The following is a 16,965-nucleotide window of genomic DNA, read 5'->3' as shown; positions in this document are numbered from 1 at the left end:
ATGGCTCAGCACGAAGACTACACACCAAGCTCGGAAGACCTGAGGGTGATTTGGACCAACCATATTGGTTGGATCAACCATATTGGTTGGCTCAAAACTGCCTCTAACCTGTTCATTCTGTCAATTTCCTGGCAGAACTTCCTCAGTGCCTTGCGAAGAGCAGAAATGGTTTATTCAAGGACCATATATATACATGGCCTTGGCTTGAGAGCACCTGCTGTAGTCTTCCACACGGCTGAGAACAGGGAAGGCCCAGCTGCCCACAGGAGCCTCTATACTTCTCCTTACCCGTGAGCTCTCTGATGTCTTCTGGAAAAGCCCAGGTGGCAGAAGCCCTTCTCACACAGCTCTTTGTCCAGTGCAGTCTCTGGTGGACGTGGAAGCCCTTGGGCCACCTGAAGACCTTTCCGCGCTCACCACGGGTGTAGGGTTTCTCTCCGCTGTGAATCCACTGGGGGTGCTTGAGGTTCTCTTTTGTAAAATCCTTGCCACCGTTGTCAACAGAGAAAGGCTTCTCTCCAGTGTGAACGCGTTTGTGCCCCAGGAGGTTTGATTTCTGTTTGAAGGCCTTCTTCCCACAGTCACTGCGCACATAGGGCCAGTGTTCAGGATGGATATTGCGATGCTGTGCCTGGTGGTCCTTTAAGCTGAAGGCCTGTCCCCATACCTCACAGCAGAAGGGCCTTTCACTCTGGTGAAAGTGATTTCTCTCTGGTGGCGCAGAAGGTTTGAAACCCAGTGGAACTCCTGGCCACACTCGAAGCACTCAAAGGACCTGGTTCCTGGGTGTACTGTCTGGTGAGCAGGTGGCCGGCTATGACAGCTCAGGGCCTTCCCACAAATGCTACAGATAAATGGTTGTCCCTCTGTGCCACTCTTGCCCTGCTCCTTGATGCCTGGCTGCTTCCTGTGGGATTTCCCACACATCTGGTTCTGGAAAGCTTCATGGTATCCAGGGATCCATCCCATAATCAGCTTCCAAACGCTGACACCATTGCATACACTAGCAAGATTTTGCTGAAAGGACCCAGATATAGCTGTCTCTTGTGAGACTATGCCGGGGCCTAGCAAACACAAAAGTGGATGCTCACAGTCAGCTAGTGGATGGATCACAGGGCTCCCAATGGAGAAGCTAGAGAAAGTACCCAAGGAGCTAAAGGGATCTGCAACCCTATAGGGGGAACAACATGATGAACTAACCAGTACCCCGGAGCTCTTGTCTCTAGCTGCATATGTATCGAAAGATGGCCTAGTCGGCCATCACTGGAAAGAGAGGCCCATTGGACTTGCAAACTTTATATGCCCCAATACAGGGGAATGCCAGGGCCAAAAGAATGGGAATGGGTGGGTAGGGAAGTGGGGGGGGAGGGGTATGGGGGACTTTTGGGATAGCATTGGAAATGTACTTGAGGAAAATATGTAATAAAAAATATTAAAAAATTAAAAAAAAAGAAAACCTCTAATTTCCAGATGTAAATCAAGACAAAGGCAAAATGAGCAATTAATCACATGTATACAAACTTATAGATGGTACTTTTAAATTAAAATGTTCAGTTATTTCAATATTAAAAATAACCAATGCTGCCCTATTTGGATAAGATATTTTACTCTACTTAAGTGGAATAAAGAACATTACTTCTCAAAAAAAAAAAAAAAAAAAAAGAAAGCTTCATGGTTGTCCATTCTCCTCCCAGAGGTAGCTCTGGGGAGGCACACATTACTGGATATCAGGGCATTCTTCCTCAAGGTAGCCCCTCTCCTGGCTCCTGTCTGTGAATGGGTCCTCTCAGGAGCTGAAGCCACCTTGTGATCTATAGACTTTCTGCCTCCTAGGCAGACACTTTTTTGTCCTTCCAGAAACTCTGATTTATCCCAGTCTTCAACCCACAGCTCATCCCACTGTTCCAGGCGAGAAATAAGGCCCGGTCTCCGGCCACAGCATCCCAGCACATTTAAGTTCCTGACGTTCTCCAGCATCACATCGTGGTGGAAGGTCCCCTGGCTAGGACTGAGACACCCCCATTTTCCCTTGCAGAAGTACACAGCCATGTCTCTGAAGGTCACTGTCACCTGACACACAGGACTGCCTGTGGAGGGGCATCACCTTTACCGGGCTGGCTCAGAAGGAGCACAGCCGGGTTGGAAACAGCACCCTCGTCCAGCCTCATCAGGAGCAGCAACAGCAGCAGCAGCAGCTCAAGGTGGCAGCGCAAGCACAGTGGTGCAGAACAGGGCCACCTTGAGGAGGACACCAGTCTGGCTCCTTTATTCTTTTAATAATAATAAAAAAATTAATGTGTTTAGCTTTTGAATATAGGCTCTACATAGCCGATGTTGGTCTTGAACTTCTGATCTTTCTGCCTCTGCCTCCTAAGTGCTGTGATTACAGTCCTCTGATGTCATACCGAGCTCTTTAGGAGCCCTTAGGGTATTTCCCAACACCAAAGGGTAGAGCTGCCACCTTTCCCATCCCTCCCTCTTTAGCCACTTCACTTCTCCTTTACAGCCCCAACTCCCATTGCTTCTTTTGTTTTATTTGTTTCTTTCTTGTAAAGGTGCACACACATGCATGCCTGTGTGGAGGCCAGAGGTCAACTTCCTGTATCATTCCTCAGATTCCTCAGGCACTACCTGTTGACATTTAGTCTAGGCTCCGCCCCACAGTTACCTGGCAATGGCCAGATGTGCCAGACTCATTATAAAAGGAGCTGCTTGCCCCTGCCTCACTCTTGCTCTCTTCCTCTCTTCTCTTGCTCCTGTTCCTTACTCACTCTCTCCATTCCCCTCCCCCTCTCTCTTCATGGGCTGATGGAGGGCCTCTCCCCCTCCTTCCCCTCCTCCCTCTCCCCCCTCCCCCCTCTCTCCCCCCCTCTCTCTCTCTCTCTCTCTCTCTCTCTCTCTCTCTCTCTCTCTCTCTCTGCCTTTCTCTCAACTCACCTCTCCATGCTCTGAATAAATTCTATTCCAAACTATACTGTACCTGGTCCCTCAGGGAGAAGGGATACCTCAGCATGGGCCCACAAAGGCAGCCCCTTCCCCCACACCTTACCGTGTACCCACCAAACACATCTCTGGTCTCTTTTTATAAGACACAACACTACCCATCTTGTTTGCTGTGACAGGACCCCTGCCCTGGGACCTGGGACCTGCTGATTTGGTTAGGCTGGCTGGCCAGTGAGCCTCAGGTCCCTCTTGTCTCTGGCTCTGCAACATCAGGATGACAGAACACCAGGCTTTTCATATGGATTCTGAAGACCAAGTCCATGTTCATGGCAAGCTGTATAAGGACTAATCCCTCTCCTCAGCCCTGGCTGCTTTTATGAAATCTGACCATGTCGGGCTAAAACCATCCCACCCACTTCCTGAGGGGTGAGCTGTAGACCCCCCCTCTCCCTTCCCAGACTCTAGATTTTCTAGACACACAGAGCTAAGGGCTGGAGTGGTGGCCTAGCCCTAGCCTCAGCTCTGAGTGACGGGGACGGATCTGCCACCTCAAGATCCATAAAATGCTCTAAAGCTTTACTTACTTAGCAAAGGTTTTAAAACATCTGCCACAGGCCTGCCTTGCTGTGCTCAGCACTGGACATGTAATTATGAATACAATCAACAGATCTGCTGGCCTAAAGGACCTTACATTTCTATGGGGAAAATGATGTGTAAACAAATACATAAATAATAATGCTGTGATGAAACTGTGGGTGAGATTAGCAGCCCGGGGACAGATGTTAACTAGAAGTGACCTTTGGGTGGAGAATAAGCCTATTCCATGTCAGAAGATGTGATTGCTGGCTTCAGGGAGGGAGAGGGGAGAAAGTTCTAGAGAGTATGCTGAGTCTTAGGTTGCTCCTTCAGACCAGAGGTTTATGAACACTTACAGCATGCAGGTCTTTGAGAGAGGAAGCCAGGCACTTTCTCTTAAAGATTTTCATGGGAAGAGGAGAAAACGTATCATGGCCTAGTTAACTCTGTGGCTTATGCTACATGACAGACATACAGGGGTGTGTGGGTTAGGCTATGTGACAGGGGTCCCTCTATCTCTGGATAGGGGAGTGGGACCTGTATAACATAGGACCCACATCAAAAATGTGATATACTTGGCCCAGGGTGTGGCACTATTAGGAGGTGTGGCCCTGTTGGAGTAGGTGTATCACTGTGGGTGTGGACTTTAAGACCCTCATTCTAGCTGCCTGGAAGTCAGTATTCTGCTAGCAGCCTTCAGATGAAGATGTAGAACTCTCAACTCTGCTTGCACCATGCCTGCCTAGATACTGCCATGCTCACATCTTGATGATAATGGACTGAACCTGTGAACCTGTAAGCCAGCCCCAATTAAATGCTATCCTTATGAGAGTTGCCTTGGTAATGGTGCCTGTTCAGAGCAGTAAAACCCAAACTAAGACAGAAATTGGTACCAGCATAGTGGGGTATTCCTGTGAAAACTTTGACCATGTTTTGGGGAGGACTGTGGAAGGACTTTGGAACTTTGAGCTAGAAGAGCCATTGGGTGTTGAGAACTCTGTGGGATGTTCTGTAGGAGCTTGAAAGATAATGTTGAGAACAGTGCAACATTATCAGTGTTGAGAACGATGGATGCCTGACTTGTGAAATTTCATATCGAAGACTAAAGTCTTTTTTTTTGGGGGGGGGGGGTTCGAGACAGGACTTCTCTGTATAGCCCTGGCTTTCCTGGAACTCACTTTGTAGACCAGGCTGGCCTTGAATTCAGAAATCCGCCTGACTCTGCCTCCCTAGTGCTGGGAATAAAGGCGTGCGACTAAAGACTCTTATCAGAGCCATTACTATTTTGACTGTGAAGATTCTGTGGTTCTGGTTAGCTGGGACTGAAGAACCAGCTGTGATTAACAAAAAAACAGAACTACTAAAGGGAAACCTTTGCATTACTGGGACGATTGATGCTGGTTAGCTGGAGCCAAGAAATTAGCAGGGATTAAGAAGAGACCAGCATCACTAAGGTGAAATCTTCTGGGAAGTGTTTCTTGAGAGTACAGAGAAGCTGTGCTCCAGAGGCAGCCGACCAAGCTCGTTCAGTCAGTCAATGGTTCTCCAGCACAGGAGTAAGGATTGAAAAGGAGGAGACAATTAGACAGTGCTGCAGCGTGACCCCAGTCAAGTCTGCAACTGAAAACAAATTTAATTTTCCAATCCACCTTTATTCCATTTTATTTACATGCCAGTATTAAGGGTGAGCAGTACAATAAGGAACTAACAAGGCAGTAAGCAAAGACCTGAGATTACTCCCGTGACAGTCATTTAAAAGGGCTTGTCATGATGACCGAAATGCCTGAGCCTACTTCCTTGTCCAAGCCCAAAATCTTGCCTGAAGCCTATTTCTTCTGTTCCACCCTAAGACTAAAATTCCTGCCTTCCCCTACTTCCCTATTATAGCCGAAAGTTAGATTCTTGCCGAAACTTACTGCCTTATCATGCCCTAATGTCAGATTCCTGTCTGGAGCCCATTTCTTTGTCCTTGGCTGATGTCAGACTCCTGCCAAGTGGTACCACAGAAGGCTTTCCACATCTCCCCCCTTTTAATTTAATAAACAAGGCTGAGCCTGTCTTAGGTTGTTCTGAGAAGAGTGCCTTCCTCATCCATCCTCAAGACATGCACAGCTTGTTGGTGTTATATGAACAAACATGGCCTGTTGGCACATGCTTCTGTCTTAGTTTGGCAAGGCCCTTGTTTAGAATCTTACCTGTCCTTGGCTTGCCAGCCTGTTGAATTAATAACTATGTTTGGGGGTTCATTCTTAGTTTCAAGCCATGTACTTGGGTCACTAACATGTTGATGCTGTTAAAGGCAAGCTTTAACACGATGGGCAGGAATAAGAGGATTCCTAGGACAAGAAATGCTAGCATGATCAAGCCATATAGGCCATTCTTGAAGCTTGACCAGGATAGAAATACTGACTTCAGGCCATGAATAATCCTATCAGCAACATCAGCAGCATCAAAGCTTAGTGGAGCAGAATTCAGTAAGTTCATAATCTCTGTGTGCAAGACTAAAACATCCATAGAGGTGTTGGAATTATGCCAAATACCCTGCAAGTGTCTTTGAACCCTTTCCCAAGTATAGTGACTGCCGTTGTAAACCTTAGAAGTAACACAAATCCACTGGTATCTGGCATGGCACTCGAGATAGCTCCTTTCTTTCAGGCTCTGAACCTGTTCTCCAATCATTTGAATTGTATTATAAAGAGCATCAATCCCTTGTTCCAAATGCCTATCTAAATCCTCCTGAATACTCAGAGCATTAGTAACATTTTTTGCTAGATGGTTAACAAAAGTAGCTGTCATAACTTCTTATGTTAAAGCAATGGCAGAGGCAGTGGTGCTATATCAACGCAATTAAAGCTGCTATACCAGCAATATCAAGCCCACTGCCCTCGTGCTTCTGCTTAAAGCCTGACTCACTTCTTCCAGTACCTGCAAGCTTTTTTTTCATAATACCAAAGTCCTGTAATATTCACAGGCAATAAAACAAAAGCTGGTTGCTAGACCACCATAACAGACATGCCAGTTTTCAGCACACTAACACAATTAGAAAGTGTACAATCAATACAACTCACATTAAATACTGTAGAAGAAACAAAAGTGATTTTGACATGACCAATTAATAAAAGATTGGGAGCTTTAACACATGCACTAACACTTGTTTGAAATTCAGATCCTGTCTGAATTTTATCTGTAAAGTAACTTTATAGAAAGCTACAGCTAACTTCCAGATGTGCCATTGGAAATGGCCTATTTCTGGTTGCCTAAGGCCTATGGATATCTCCTTTTAGCCAATGTCAGACTCCTGCCAAGTGGTACCCCAGAAGGCTTTCCACGGGCAGCTATGGTTGGACCTTGTGTTGGTGGCCAGACTTTGTAATGTAAAAGAGTCACTGGTTTGTACTGGTTTTGTATAAGGTTTTTGTACTGGTAATGTATAAGGTGGTACTGGTTTTGAAACATGAAGGGGTAGCAGCTGATGCTTGGCACTGTGAGAGGCCAAGAGAGGCCACTAGTGGAGGTGCAGCCACAGTGGCAGTTGAAGGCCCAGGACTAAAGGGGTCATGCAGAGAAGTTGAGGCTTAGCACCATGAAAAGAGCCTATGAAAGGCTTATTTGTGAAAGTGCAGTCCAGTTGCAGCAGAAGACAGTAGTGTTTGAAGATGCCAGTATCATGGATGACCACAGAGAACAGCAGCAGCGGTGGGGTACAGGCAGCTGGAGTCTAGAAGACAAGGTGTGTGCTACAAAGGGCCGAGCTGGAGAAGTAACACAAGCCCTTGCAAGAGCCCAGAGCATTGTGAGTGGATCCCAGACATTGGGCAGTTAGAGTTTGATTTTGCTTTTGATTGTGACTGTGCCCTGATACTTTCCCCTCTTGAAGTATGAAAGTATTTTAGTGGAGCCCACAGTTAAGAGACTTTGAATTATAAAAAGACTTTGAATTTGAAAAGATATTGGCATATTTTAAAGGGATTGAAAATTTAATATGTAAAGACTTTAGGACTTTTAAAGTTATTTAGATCTTGGGAATCAATAAGAAAACAAGGGTTGAGGCTTAATAGTGATGTGTTTGTGTGTCATGTTGACAAGGGGTCAATTGTACTGGCTGGTTTTGTGTGTCAACTTGACACAAGCTGGAGTTATCACAGAGAAAGGAGCTTCAGTTGAGGAAATGCCTCCATGAGATCCAGCTGTAAGGAATTTCCTCAATTAGTGATCAAGGGTAGGAGGGCCCAGCCCATTGTGGGTGGTGCCATCCCTGGGGTGGTGGTCGTGGGTTCTATAAGCAAGCAAGCTTAGCAAGGCAGGGGGAGCAAGCCACTAAGCAGCACTCCTCCATGGCCTCTGCATCAGCTCCTGCCTCAAGGTTCCTCTGCTGTGTGAGTTCCTGTTCTGATTTCCTTTGGTGATGAACAGCAATGTGGAAGTGTAAGCTGAATAAACCCTTTCCTCCCCAACTTGCTTCTTGGTCATGATGTTTGTGCAGGAATACAAATCCTGACTAAGACAGTCTCAACAATGTTTAAAAGTCCAAAGTCTTCTGAGATTCATGCAATCTGTTAACTGTAATCACCTGTAAATTGAAATCTAAAAGCAGATCGCATACCTCTAACACACTGAGGCACAGGTTCCAGATCATTGGGAAGGGAGCACAGTAAGGGAATACTGAACCTAAGCAAGAACAAAACTGGCTGCGAAAACTCCAAACCCTGCATCTCCATGTCTGAAGTCAAAGTGCTCTTCAGACTTCCAAGTCCTTTCAGCTGTGTTGGCTGCAACATAATTCTTTCTCTTGGGCTGGTTCCACTCCCTGTTACCAGCTTTCCTCAGCAGGTATCCCATGGCTCCGACATCTCTAACATCTTGGGGTCTCTAAGGCAATCCAAGCTTCACCTTCATTCTTCACACAATGGCCTCTCTAGGCCTCCATGTAGGTACACCTCTGCTGCATACCTAGTCTCAGCAACTTAGTCAGGGAGGGAGATTCCACAACCCCTTTCACACTGTGGTCTCTCTGGGCCTCCATGCAGGGACACCCCTGACACACTGGCCTCTGTGGCTTTTCTTAGTCACAGATAGGAATTCCATAACCCTTTTCTTTTATCCTCGAGTCTAAAGCCAGAACCACGTGGCTGAAGCTGCCAAGTACTGCTGCTTGCTGGGGCTGGGACATGGCTCTTCATACAATTACACCTTCATCAGCTTTCTGTTTTCCATCACTGCCTAAGCTTGGCCATCCTGGAACTTGCTCTGTAGACCAGGCTGACCTTGAGCTCAGAGATAGACATGCTTCTGTCTCTTGAGTGCTGGGATTAGAGACTCCCTCTGCTGGCATAAAGGTATATACCACTATGCCTCAATCTGAGTTTTTCTTTAATTCCTTCCACAAGACAGAAGTTTAGCTGGGCGGGATCTTGTCCCAAGGTCATCACCCTGTTGATTCCATTTAATATCCTTGAACATAGGACTTAGCTCTATGTCACTTCCTGGTTCCCCTTTAAACCTTGAACCATACATTTTGCATTTTTCCTTTCTAAACTTGTTCCATTTCATCAAAATGCTCTTCATAAGAGTGAACCACAGGACAGAGTCTATGCTAGGCTCTTTTGAGATTTCCTTAGCCAATTCAATTAATCTAAAACTCTTCACCTTACCTTCAGGCAGACGAGGGCAAAGAGCAGCCACATTCTTCACCAAAATATCACAAGAATGATCTTTAAGAAATTTATAAAATACTTCTCCTCTGATACCTCTTGAGCCAGACCCCTGCAGTTCAAATCACCCTCAGCATACCTGTCTTCCTTGGTTCTACTAGCACGGTTCAGTAAACTCCCATTACTTTCCTAATCCAAATTTTCAAACTCCACAATCCTCCAAACAAAAGCATGGGCAACCTACCTCAGCAATACCCCAGTCCCTGGTACCAACTCTGTCTTAGTTAGGGTTCCTATTGCTTTGAAGAGACACCATGATCAAGGCAGCACTTATAAAGGACAACATTTAATTGGGGGCTGGATTACAGGTTCAGAGGTTCAGTCCCTTATCATCATGGCAGGAGAATGGCAGCATGCAAGCTGATATGGTGCTTGAGAAGGAGCTGAGAATTCTACATCTTGATCCTCAGGCAACAGTAGGGGCCTATGTTCCATACTGGGCAGAGCTTGACTTAGGAGACCTCAAAGCTCCCCCACACAGTGACACACTTCCTCTAATAGTGCTACCCCTACTCCAACAAGACCTCAATTCCTAATAGTGCCACTTACCATGGGCCAAACACTCAAACACATGAGTCTGTGGGGATCATCCCTATTCCAATCACCATGGCTACAATTACAGTTTTCTGTTTTCGAAACTCAATATCCTCCCAAAAGTGTACTGGGAGAGAGAGAGATGAGGGGTTGGAGCCAGGAATGGTGCTGCTTGCCTGTAATCTTCCAACATGTGGGGGATTGCATGGCAGCCGGAAGACCAGGAGTTCAAGGTCGTCTTTAGCTACTGATGGAGTAAGAGGCCAGCCTGTTCTGTGTGAGACCATTGGAGGGGACATAGAATTGGGAAGGGTGTGAGAGGGTCAGGTGTGAGAGAGGGAGGAGGAGAGGAGGGAAAGAGGAGAGGAGGGAGAGGGGAAAGGAGGGGGGAAAAGGAGGAGGGAAAAGAAGGAGGAGGAAGCTTCATGGAGGGAAGAGGGAGAAAAAAAGGTGAACAGATTGATTTTGAGTTGGGGTTGTCCAGCAAGAATTTTTAAAAAGCAAGGTTTTTACTCATGAGAATTCCATAGCATAACAATAGATTAGGGAGCAGGCAGGGTTGAGAAATAAAAGCCCTTTGTAACTTTTTTTTCAAAACCGATTTTTAATGATGCTTCTTAAATGCCTTAGCCTCCCTTTTAGCCTACCACCCACCAGAGGTAGTGAGAAAGAAAGGAGACAGGGAAGTGGATCTGTTTAGAAAGGTTCTTTGGAGCAACTACCATCTGTGTTGGCTGGAAATCAGCAGGTCAGTTCACAGGTTAGCAGTGACAGCTTGATCCATTTGTAAACACCTCATGGATACACCAGCAGTCCAGTTCGGTAGAGTCGGGATAGCAAACACAACTCAGCAGCAGTGACATGACCTACCAGAGACAGCCAGACCTCAGCCTTGGCACAAGACAGCAGCAGGAGGGAGCTGGAGGGACACCAGGAGGAGTTCTCAGCTGTGCCTCCTTCAGGGAAGCGAAAATCAATGAAGACATGAGACCTACGAGGGTTGTACAGCTAGCTCTATAAGCAAGCCTCTGTCAGTGTCTGTCAAGTCCTATTTATACCCTCCAAACATCACGTGCCCTCCACGGGTCTTGCCTCAGCAATAATTTTTGTAGTGTTCTGAATAGGTACAGCTACTATAGACTCAGGTGTTTGAATCCTTGGCCCATAGGAAGTGGCACTATTAGAAGGTGTGGTCTTGTTGGAGGAAGTGTGTCACTGTGTGGTTGGGCTTTGAGGTCTCCTATCCTCAAGCTACACCCAGTGTGGTACAGTGTCTCCTTCTGCTGCCTGTGGATCAGGATGTAGAACTCTCAGCTCCTCCAGCACCGTGTCTACCTGCACACTGCCATGCTTCCCAGTGTAGAGATAGTAGACTGAACTCTAAAACTGTAAGCCAGTCCCAATTAAATGCATTCCTTTATAAGAGGAATGGTTCCATTNTCTCTTCACAGCAGTAAATCCCTAAGGTAATAAATAGTTACCAGAGAAATCAGAGGCTCCTCTGGATATCTCAGTCTCGCTGGTAGAAGAGTTTGAGAATGGATTCAGTAAAAATCAACCCAGGCACTTCTGAGAAAAGGAAGATGGAGGAAATGAAGAGAGAAAGCCACACCATGTGTAAGCAGTGACATGGGAGAAGGTGGGATAAATAACTTAGAAAAACATGGAGAAGACCCAGGATGTCTGAAACAGGATGCCCAAGCTTTAGCAAGAAGTTGAAATAAGAAAAAAGGAGTTGCTCCGCAGCCTGCTGTCCACCTGCCTTGTCGTCTCTAGCCGAGTGAAGTCAGCATGAGGGAGATTGTGCACATGCAGGCCGGCCAGTGGGGCAACCAGAGAGGGGCCAAGTTCTGGGAGGTTATCAGCGATGAGCACGGCATAGACCCCAGCAGCAACTATGTAGGGGACTCAGACCTGCAGCTGGAGCGCATCAGCGTGGACTACAATGAGGCCTCCTCTCACAAGTATGTGCCAAGGGCCATTCTGGTGTACTTGGAACCTGGAACCATGGACAGTGTTCAGTCTGGCGCCTTTGGACACCTATTCAGGCCCGACGACTTTATCTTTGGTCAGAGTGGTGCTGGCAACAACTGGGCCAAAGGGCACTATACAGAGGGCATAGAGCTGGTGGACTCAGTCCTAGATGTCTTGTGGAAAGAGTGTGAGAATTGTGACTGCCGGCAGGGCTTTCAGCTGACACACTCACTGGGTGGGGCACAGGCTCAGGCATGGGCACACTGTTCATCAGCAAGGTGCGTGAGGAGTATCCCGACCGCATCATGAACACCTTCAGCGTGGTGCCCTCACCCAAAGTGTCAGACACTGTGGTCAAGCCCTACAACGCCACTCTGTCCATCCACTAGCTAGTGGAGAACATGGACGAGACCTACTGCATTGACAATGAAGCCCTCTACGACATCTGCTTCCGCACCCTCAAGCTGGCCACACCTACCTATGGGGACCTCAACCACCTTGTGTCTGCCACCATGAGCAGAGTCACCACCTCCCTTCGATTCCCTGGTCAGCTCAATGCCGATCTCCGCAAGCTGGCTGTGAACATGGTGCGGTTCCCACGTCTCCACTTCTTCATGCCTGGCTTCGCCCCACTTACAGCCCGGGGCAGCCAGCAGTACCGTGCCCTAACAGTGCCTGAGCTCACGCGGCAGATGTTTGATGCCAAGAACATGATGGCTGCCTGTGACCCGCGCCACGGCCGCTACCTGACCGTGGCCACTGTCTTCCGTGGGCGCATGTCTATGAAGGAGGTGGACGAGCAGATGCTGGCCATCCAGAGTAAAAACAGCAGCTACTTCGTGGAGTGGATCCCCAACAACGTCAAGGTAGCCGTGTGTGACATCCCACCCCGTGGGCTCAAGATGTCATCCACCTTCATTGGCAACAGCACGGCCATCCAGGAGCTGTTCAAACGCATCTCGGAGCAGTTCATAGCCATGTTCCGGCGCAAGGCCTTCCTGCACTGGTCCACGGATGAGGGCATGGATGAGATGGAGTTCACCGAGGCTGAGAGCAACATGAATGACCTGGTGTTCGAGTACCAGCAGTACCAGGACGCCACTGCGGAGGAGGAGGGGGAGATGTATGAAGATGATGACAAGGAATCAGAAGCCCAGGGACCCAAGTGAAGTTGCTCACAGCTGGGGTGTGGGGCCAAGTGGCAGCCAGGGCCAAGACAAGCAGCATCTGTCCTCCCCAGAGCCATCTAGCTACTGACACTGCCCCAAGCTTTGCTTCTCACCAGCTCATTAGGGCTCCCAGGTTAAAGTCCTTCAGTATTTATGGCCACCCCCACTCCATATGAGTCCACTTGGCTCTCTGTCCTCCCTATTTTAGCCACCTCTGTATTTATGTTGCTTAGTCTGTTTTTATGGTTTGGTTTGGTTTTTTACTGGGTTGTGTTTATATTTGGGGGGAGGGGTATACTTAATAAAGTTACTGTCTGTCAGATAAAAAAAAAAAAAGAAAGAAAGAAAGAAAGAAAGAAAAAAGTAGTTGGTTGGGTTTTGTTGTTTTTTTGTTTTGTTTTGTGTTTTAGATAAAGTTGTACCTGTCTGAGTCAGGATTTAAAAAGATGGACAGGCCTAACAATTGACACCATAGCAACTGCACAAAGGCAGGAATTCTGGGAAGAAAAAAAAATGTATTCTTTTTTTATTTTATTTTTTTATTTTTTCTAAAACAATATTGGACACTGGAAAAACCTTTATTAGTACTAAATGGAACAAATGTTTAAAAATTCTCATCCTTCCCCACCCCCAGTAGCCTAATAACCAACATCATCTACAGTCACAACTGCCTGGCCTACTTAACACATTTCACTTCATCAAGGAACATGGAAGACTAAAAATGGAGTTATGATTATTTCTCAGGAAAAAACACATTAAGGCTCACAGTTCAGCCCAAGACCCCCACAGTAAGCAAAATGGAAAGGCTGACACTTCTACTGGTGGTCAGTTGAGAGATTATCCACTAAAGCACCAATTAGCTAATAATAACTTTCTCACTACTGCTACAAATACCAAATACCTGATGCTCTACTCTTTACCCATCTTTCTGTGGAGGAGTGAACCAGCCTGATTTCTCATGCTTCAGCACCATGGATTTATAGACCCGTCTGGCTATTTTTTCACTATAGTGATTATCTACTCCAAAGCGCACCCTGGCCTTGCCTTTGACTAAGGTGGCATTGATCTGCAAGATAACCGATTCAATGGAGTAGGCGCTGCTCCAGCCCTGTTGGGTAAGCAGTTCCATACACAACGCCCCCCCATCCAAGACATAACCATCAGCGAGTACAGGCAACACGACTCGAACAAATGGAGGATCAAAGGGAAAGTTATCTTTGAAAGAGAAGTTAAGCAAAATATAGTCTATGCCTTCTTCTTCTTTCAAGCGCTGAAGGTCTCTGTGCAAGCGACTATCAGGGTCAACCTTCCTCAGTTTAACGTGCCAGTCATATAAGCTGTCATTTATCAGTTCCACGGAAAAAGTCCCTGACTTGTAACTCTGCGATCTGTATATTTCTCTGAGTTCTTTCATAAGTCTATCTGAAGCACACACCGAGCCAGACGTGGCACCACTTGCACGTTCTTGCCTTAGGTTCTTCTGGATATTCTCTAATATTTCCAAATCCTCTTTCTCAATGCCTTCATTCTCTGATGTTTTCTCACTGCTAGTCTCTTCTTCTCCCAGCTCATAATAATCCGAGTCCTCCAGTCCGTAAGCTGCATCTTCGTCTTCTTCTGAAGACCCATCTTTGATGGTGGCCTTCTGAGCGATGGGGACCGGCTGGTCCAGCATCTCCACATCCAGGTGCTCAGGCAGGTTATATAAGCTGCAGAGTTCACAGATCAGCCACTTGAGCTGCTGACTAAGCGAGCTGTCTGACTTCGAATCTTCCAGGCGTTCTAGGATCAATGTGAGATCTGGATTGTCAGAGTCCACGAACCACATCACCGGTGAAGATGGGTAGGACTCGGTGATGGTGCAGTGAAGGGTGAGCGGTGATGGTGAGGGCGAACTGCCCTCAGGTGCCTCCGGCACCAGGAACTGACACTGTAGCTCATCCAGGTGCCAGCTCACGATGCGCAGCCGCTCGTGGTCCTTGTGGAAGATGGATGCTAGGAACTCCAGCTCAGCCTTAAGACCTGACAACATTCTTCCTCTCCGTTCCTCTGAGACTAGTGTGGAAGTGAAGTGGCCCCGCAAGATGCCTGATCAAAAATGTATTATCTTAGAAAGGAATAAATATTCTTGCCATCCCTTTAGCATGGAGAATCCATCTTCCCAAGAGGTTGTCTCTTAGCCAGGCAATGGGCCAGCCCAACTGGATGTGGGATCTCCACCCAGGCTAGAGACTTCATTTTCTCCATGAGAAGAAATTAATTTTTTCTCATTGAATGGTTGTCCAACGCTACTATAACAATATAACACAGGCTGACCTTGAATTCCTTCTGCCTTTGCCTCCCAAGTTTTGAGATTAGAGATGTGTTCCACCATGCTCAGCTAAATATGAAGTTAGATATGAGTGCAAGCCGAGCACACCACATGGTGCATATTTATAATCCCAGCATTTGAGAAGCTGAAGCAGGAGGGTTGCTATGAGTTCAAGGCCAACTCATGCAGGCTACATCATGAGTTATGGTTATGCCTGGACTATATAGAGAATAAGGCTGTCTCAGGAAGAGAGAAAGCCAGGGCTGGAAAGAGGATTCAACAGTTCAGAGCACTCACCAGGGTTTAATTCCCAGAACCCAACATAAAAATTTACAACTGTCTGTAATTCTAATTCCAGGAGACCTGAAACTGTTTTCTGGCCTTGATGGGCACCAGGAATGCATGTGGTTTGCAGATATACATGCAAGGAAAATACCCATACACATATGGAATAGGTGAAGATAGCAGGGGAGGGGAGGGGAGGGGAGGGGAATGCTGGACCAGGTAGGTATACAGCTTTAATCCCACATCAATCACCAGTGAAAAGAGTGCCCCACAGGCTGCCCTCCAGGATAGTCTGATAGGGATATTTTCTCCATTGAGGCTCCCTCATCTCAGATGACTGTAGTTTTTGCCAAGTTGTCAGAAATCTAACCAGGACAATGGTACACATCTGTAATCTCAGTGTTCAGGAGAGAGAGGCAGGAGGATCAGTTGAGCAGTAAATGTGAGGCCAGTCTCATGACACCATCTCAGAAAACAAGAACAAATAAACAACAACACAACCCTTTACAACCCTCCTGCCTCTGCCTCAGAAGTGTGGTCGTTGTCTGCACAGCAACAGGAAGAAAGTCCTTGGGATTTAGGAGGATAAATGAGCACCGTGGTCCCTGTTCTATTGCTAGGAGGAGACACCAAGGTAGCTCTTGTAAGAAAAAATAATAAAATTAAAATAAAGCCCTTAATTGGGGCTGACTTACAGTTTCAGAGGTCATTACATTATTTCAGCATGGAAACAGGTGAAGAGAGGACGACGAGAAGGAGAAGAGGGGAGAGACTGGCCTGGTATGGGCTTTTGAAAAATCAAAGCCTACCACAAGTGACACACCTCCTCCAACAAGGTCACACCCTCTCAGCCACAAATCCTAATCTTTCTCAAATAGTGCCAGTCCCTAATGACAAAACTTCATATATATGAATCTGTGGAAACCATTCTTAATCAAACAACCACAGTGACTAATCAGATTTTCATTTTAAGAGACAATTTGAGATGGCTCAGCACTTAAGAGCCCTTGCTACTCTTCAAGAGGACCCCAGTCCAAGTCCTTGAACCCACACAGTCACTCACAACTGTCTGTAACTCCAGTTCCGGCTGATCCAACACCCTCACACAAACATATATGCAGGAAAAACACTAATGCATATAAAATTAAAAATAAATTATTTTTTTAAAAAGAATTTGAGCCGGGCGTGGTGGTGCACACCTTTAATCCCAGCACCTGGGAGGCAGAGGCCAGCCTGGTCTACAAAGTGAGTTCCAGGACACCCAGGGCTATACAGAGAAACCCTGTATCGAAAAAACCAAAACCAAACAAACAAACAAGATAATTTGAGCACATGTATTTAATCCCAGAACTCTGAAGAACAGGGCAGGTGAATCTCAGTGAGTTCAAGGTCAATCCAGTGTGCATAGCAATTTCTAGGCCATCCAGGACCATATAGTGAGACCCTGTATTAGATGGATGGG

At 46.7% G+C, this 16,965-nt stretch overlaps 1 protein-coding gene and 2 pseudogenes across 1 annotated transcript; 1 reads left to right on the top strand and 2 right to left on the bottom strand.

Moving 5' to 3' along the window:
• Positions 1-272: 272 nt before the first annotated feature.
• On the bottom strand, positions 273-9,203 carry LOC110297054 (zinc finger protein 707). Its single transcript, XM_029478273.1, is given in 5 exon segments — positions 273-346; positions 349-703; positions 706-947; positions 1,671-2,070; positions 9,171-9,203. Coding segments are annotated over 5 exon segments (1,104 nt in total).
• Positions 9,204-11,552: 2,349 nt separating this feature from the next.
• On the top strand, positions 11,553-13,111 carry LOC110297137 (annotated as a pseudogene).
• Positions 13,112-13,823: 712 nt separating this feature from the next.
• Positions 13,824-14,939, bottom strand: LOC110296957 (annotated as a pseudogene).
• Positions 14,940-16,965: the final 2,026 nt, after the last annotated feature.

The sequence above is a fragment of the Mus caroli genome, chromosome 6 (assembly GCF_900094665.2).
Source record: "Mus caroli chromosome 6, CAROLI_EIJ_v1.1, whole genome shotgun sequence".
NCBI lineage: Eukaryota > Metazoa > Chordata > Mammalia > Rodentia > Muridae > Mus > Mus caroli.
Note: the sequence above shows the minus strand (reverse complement) of the source record. Positions and strands in the feature narration are given on the sequence as shown.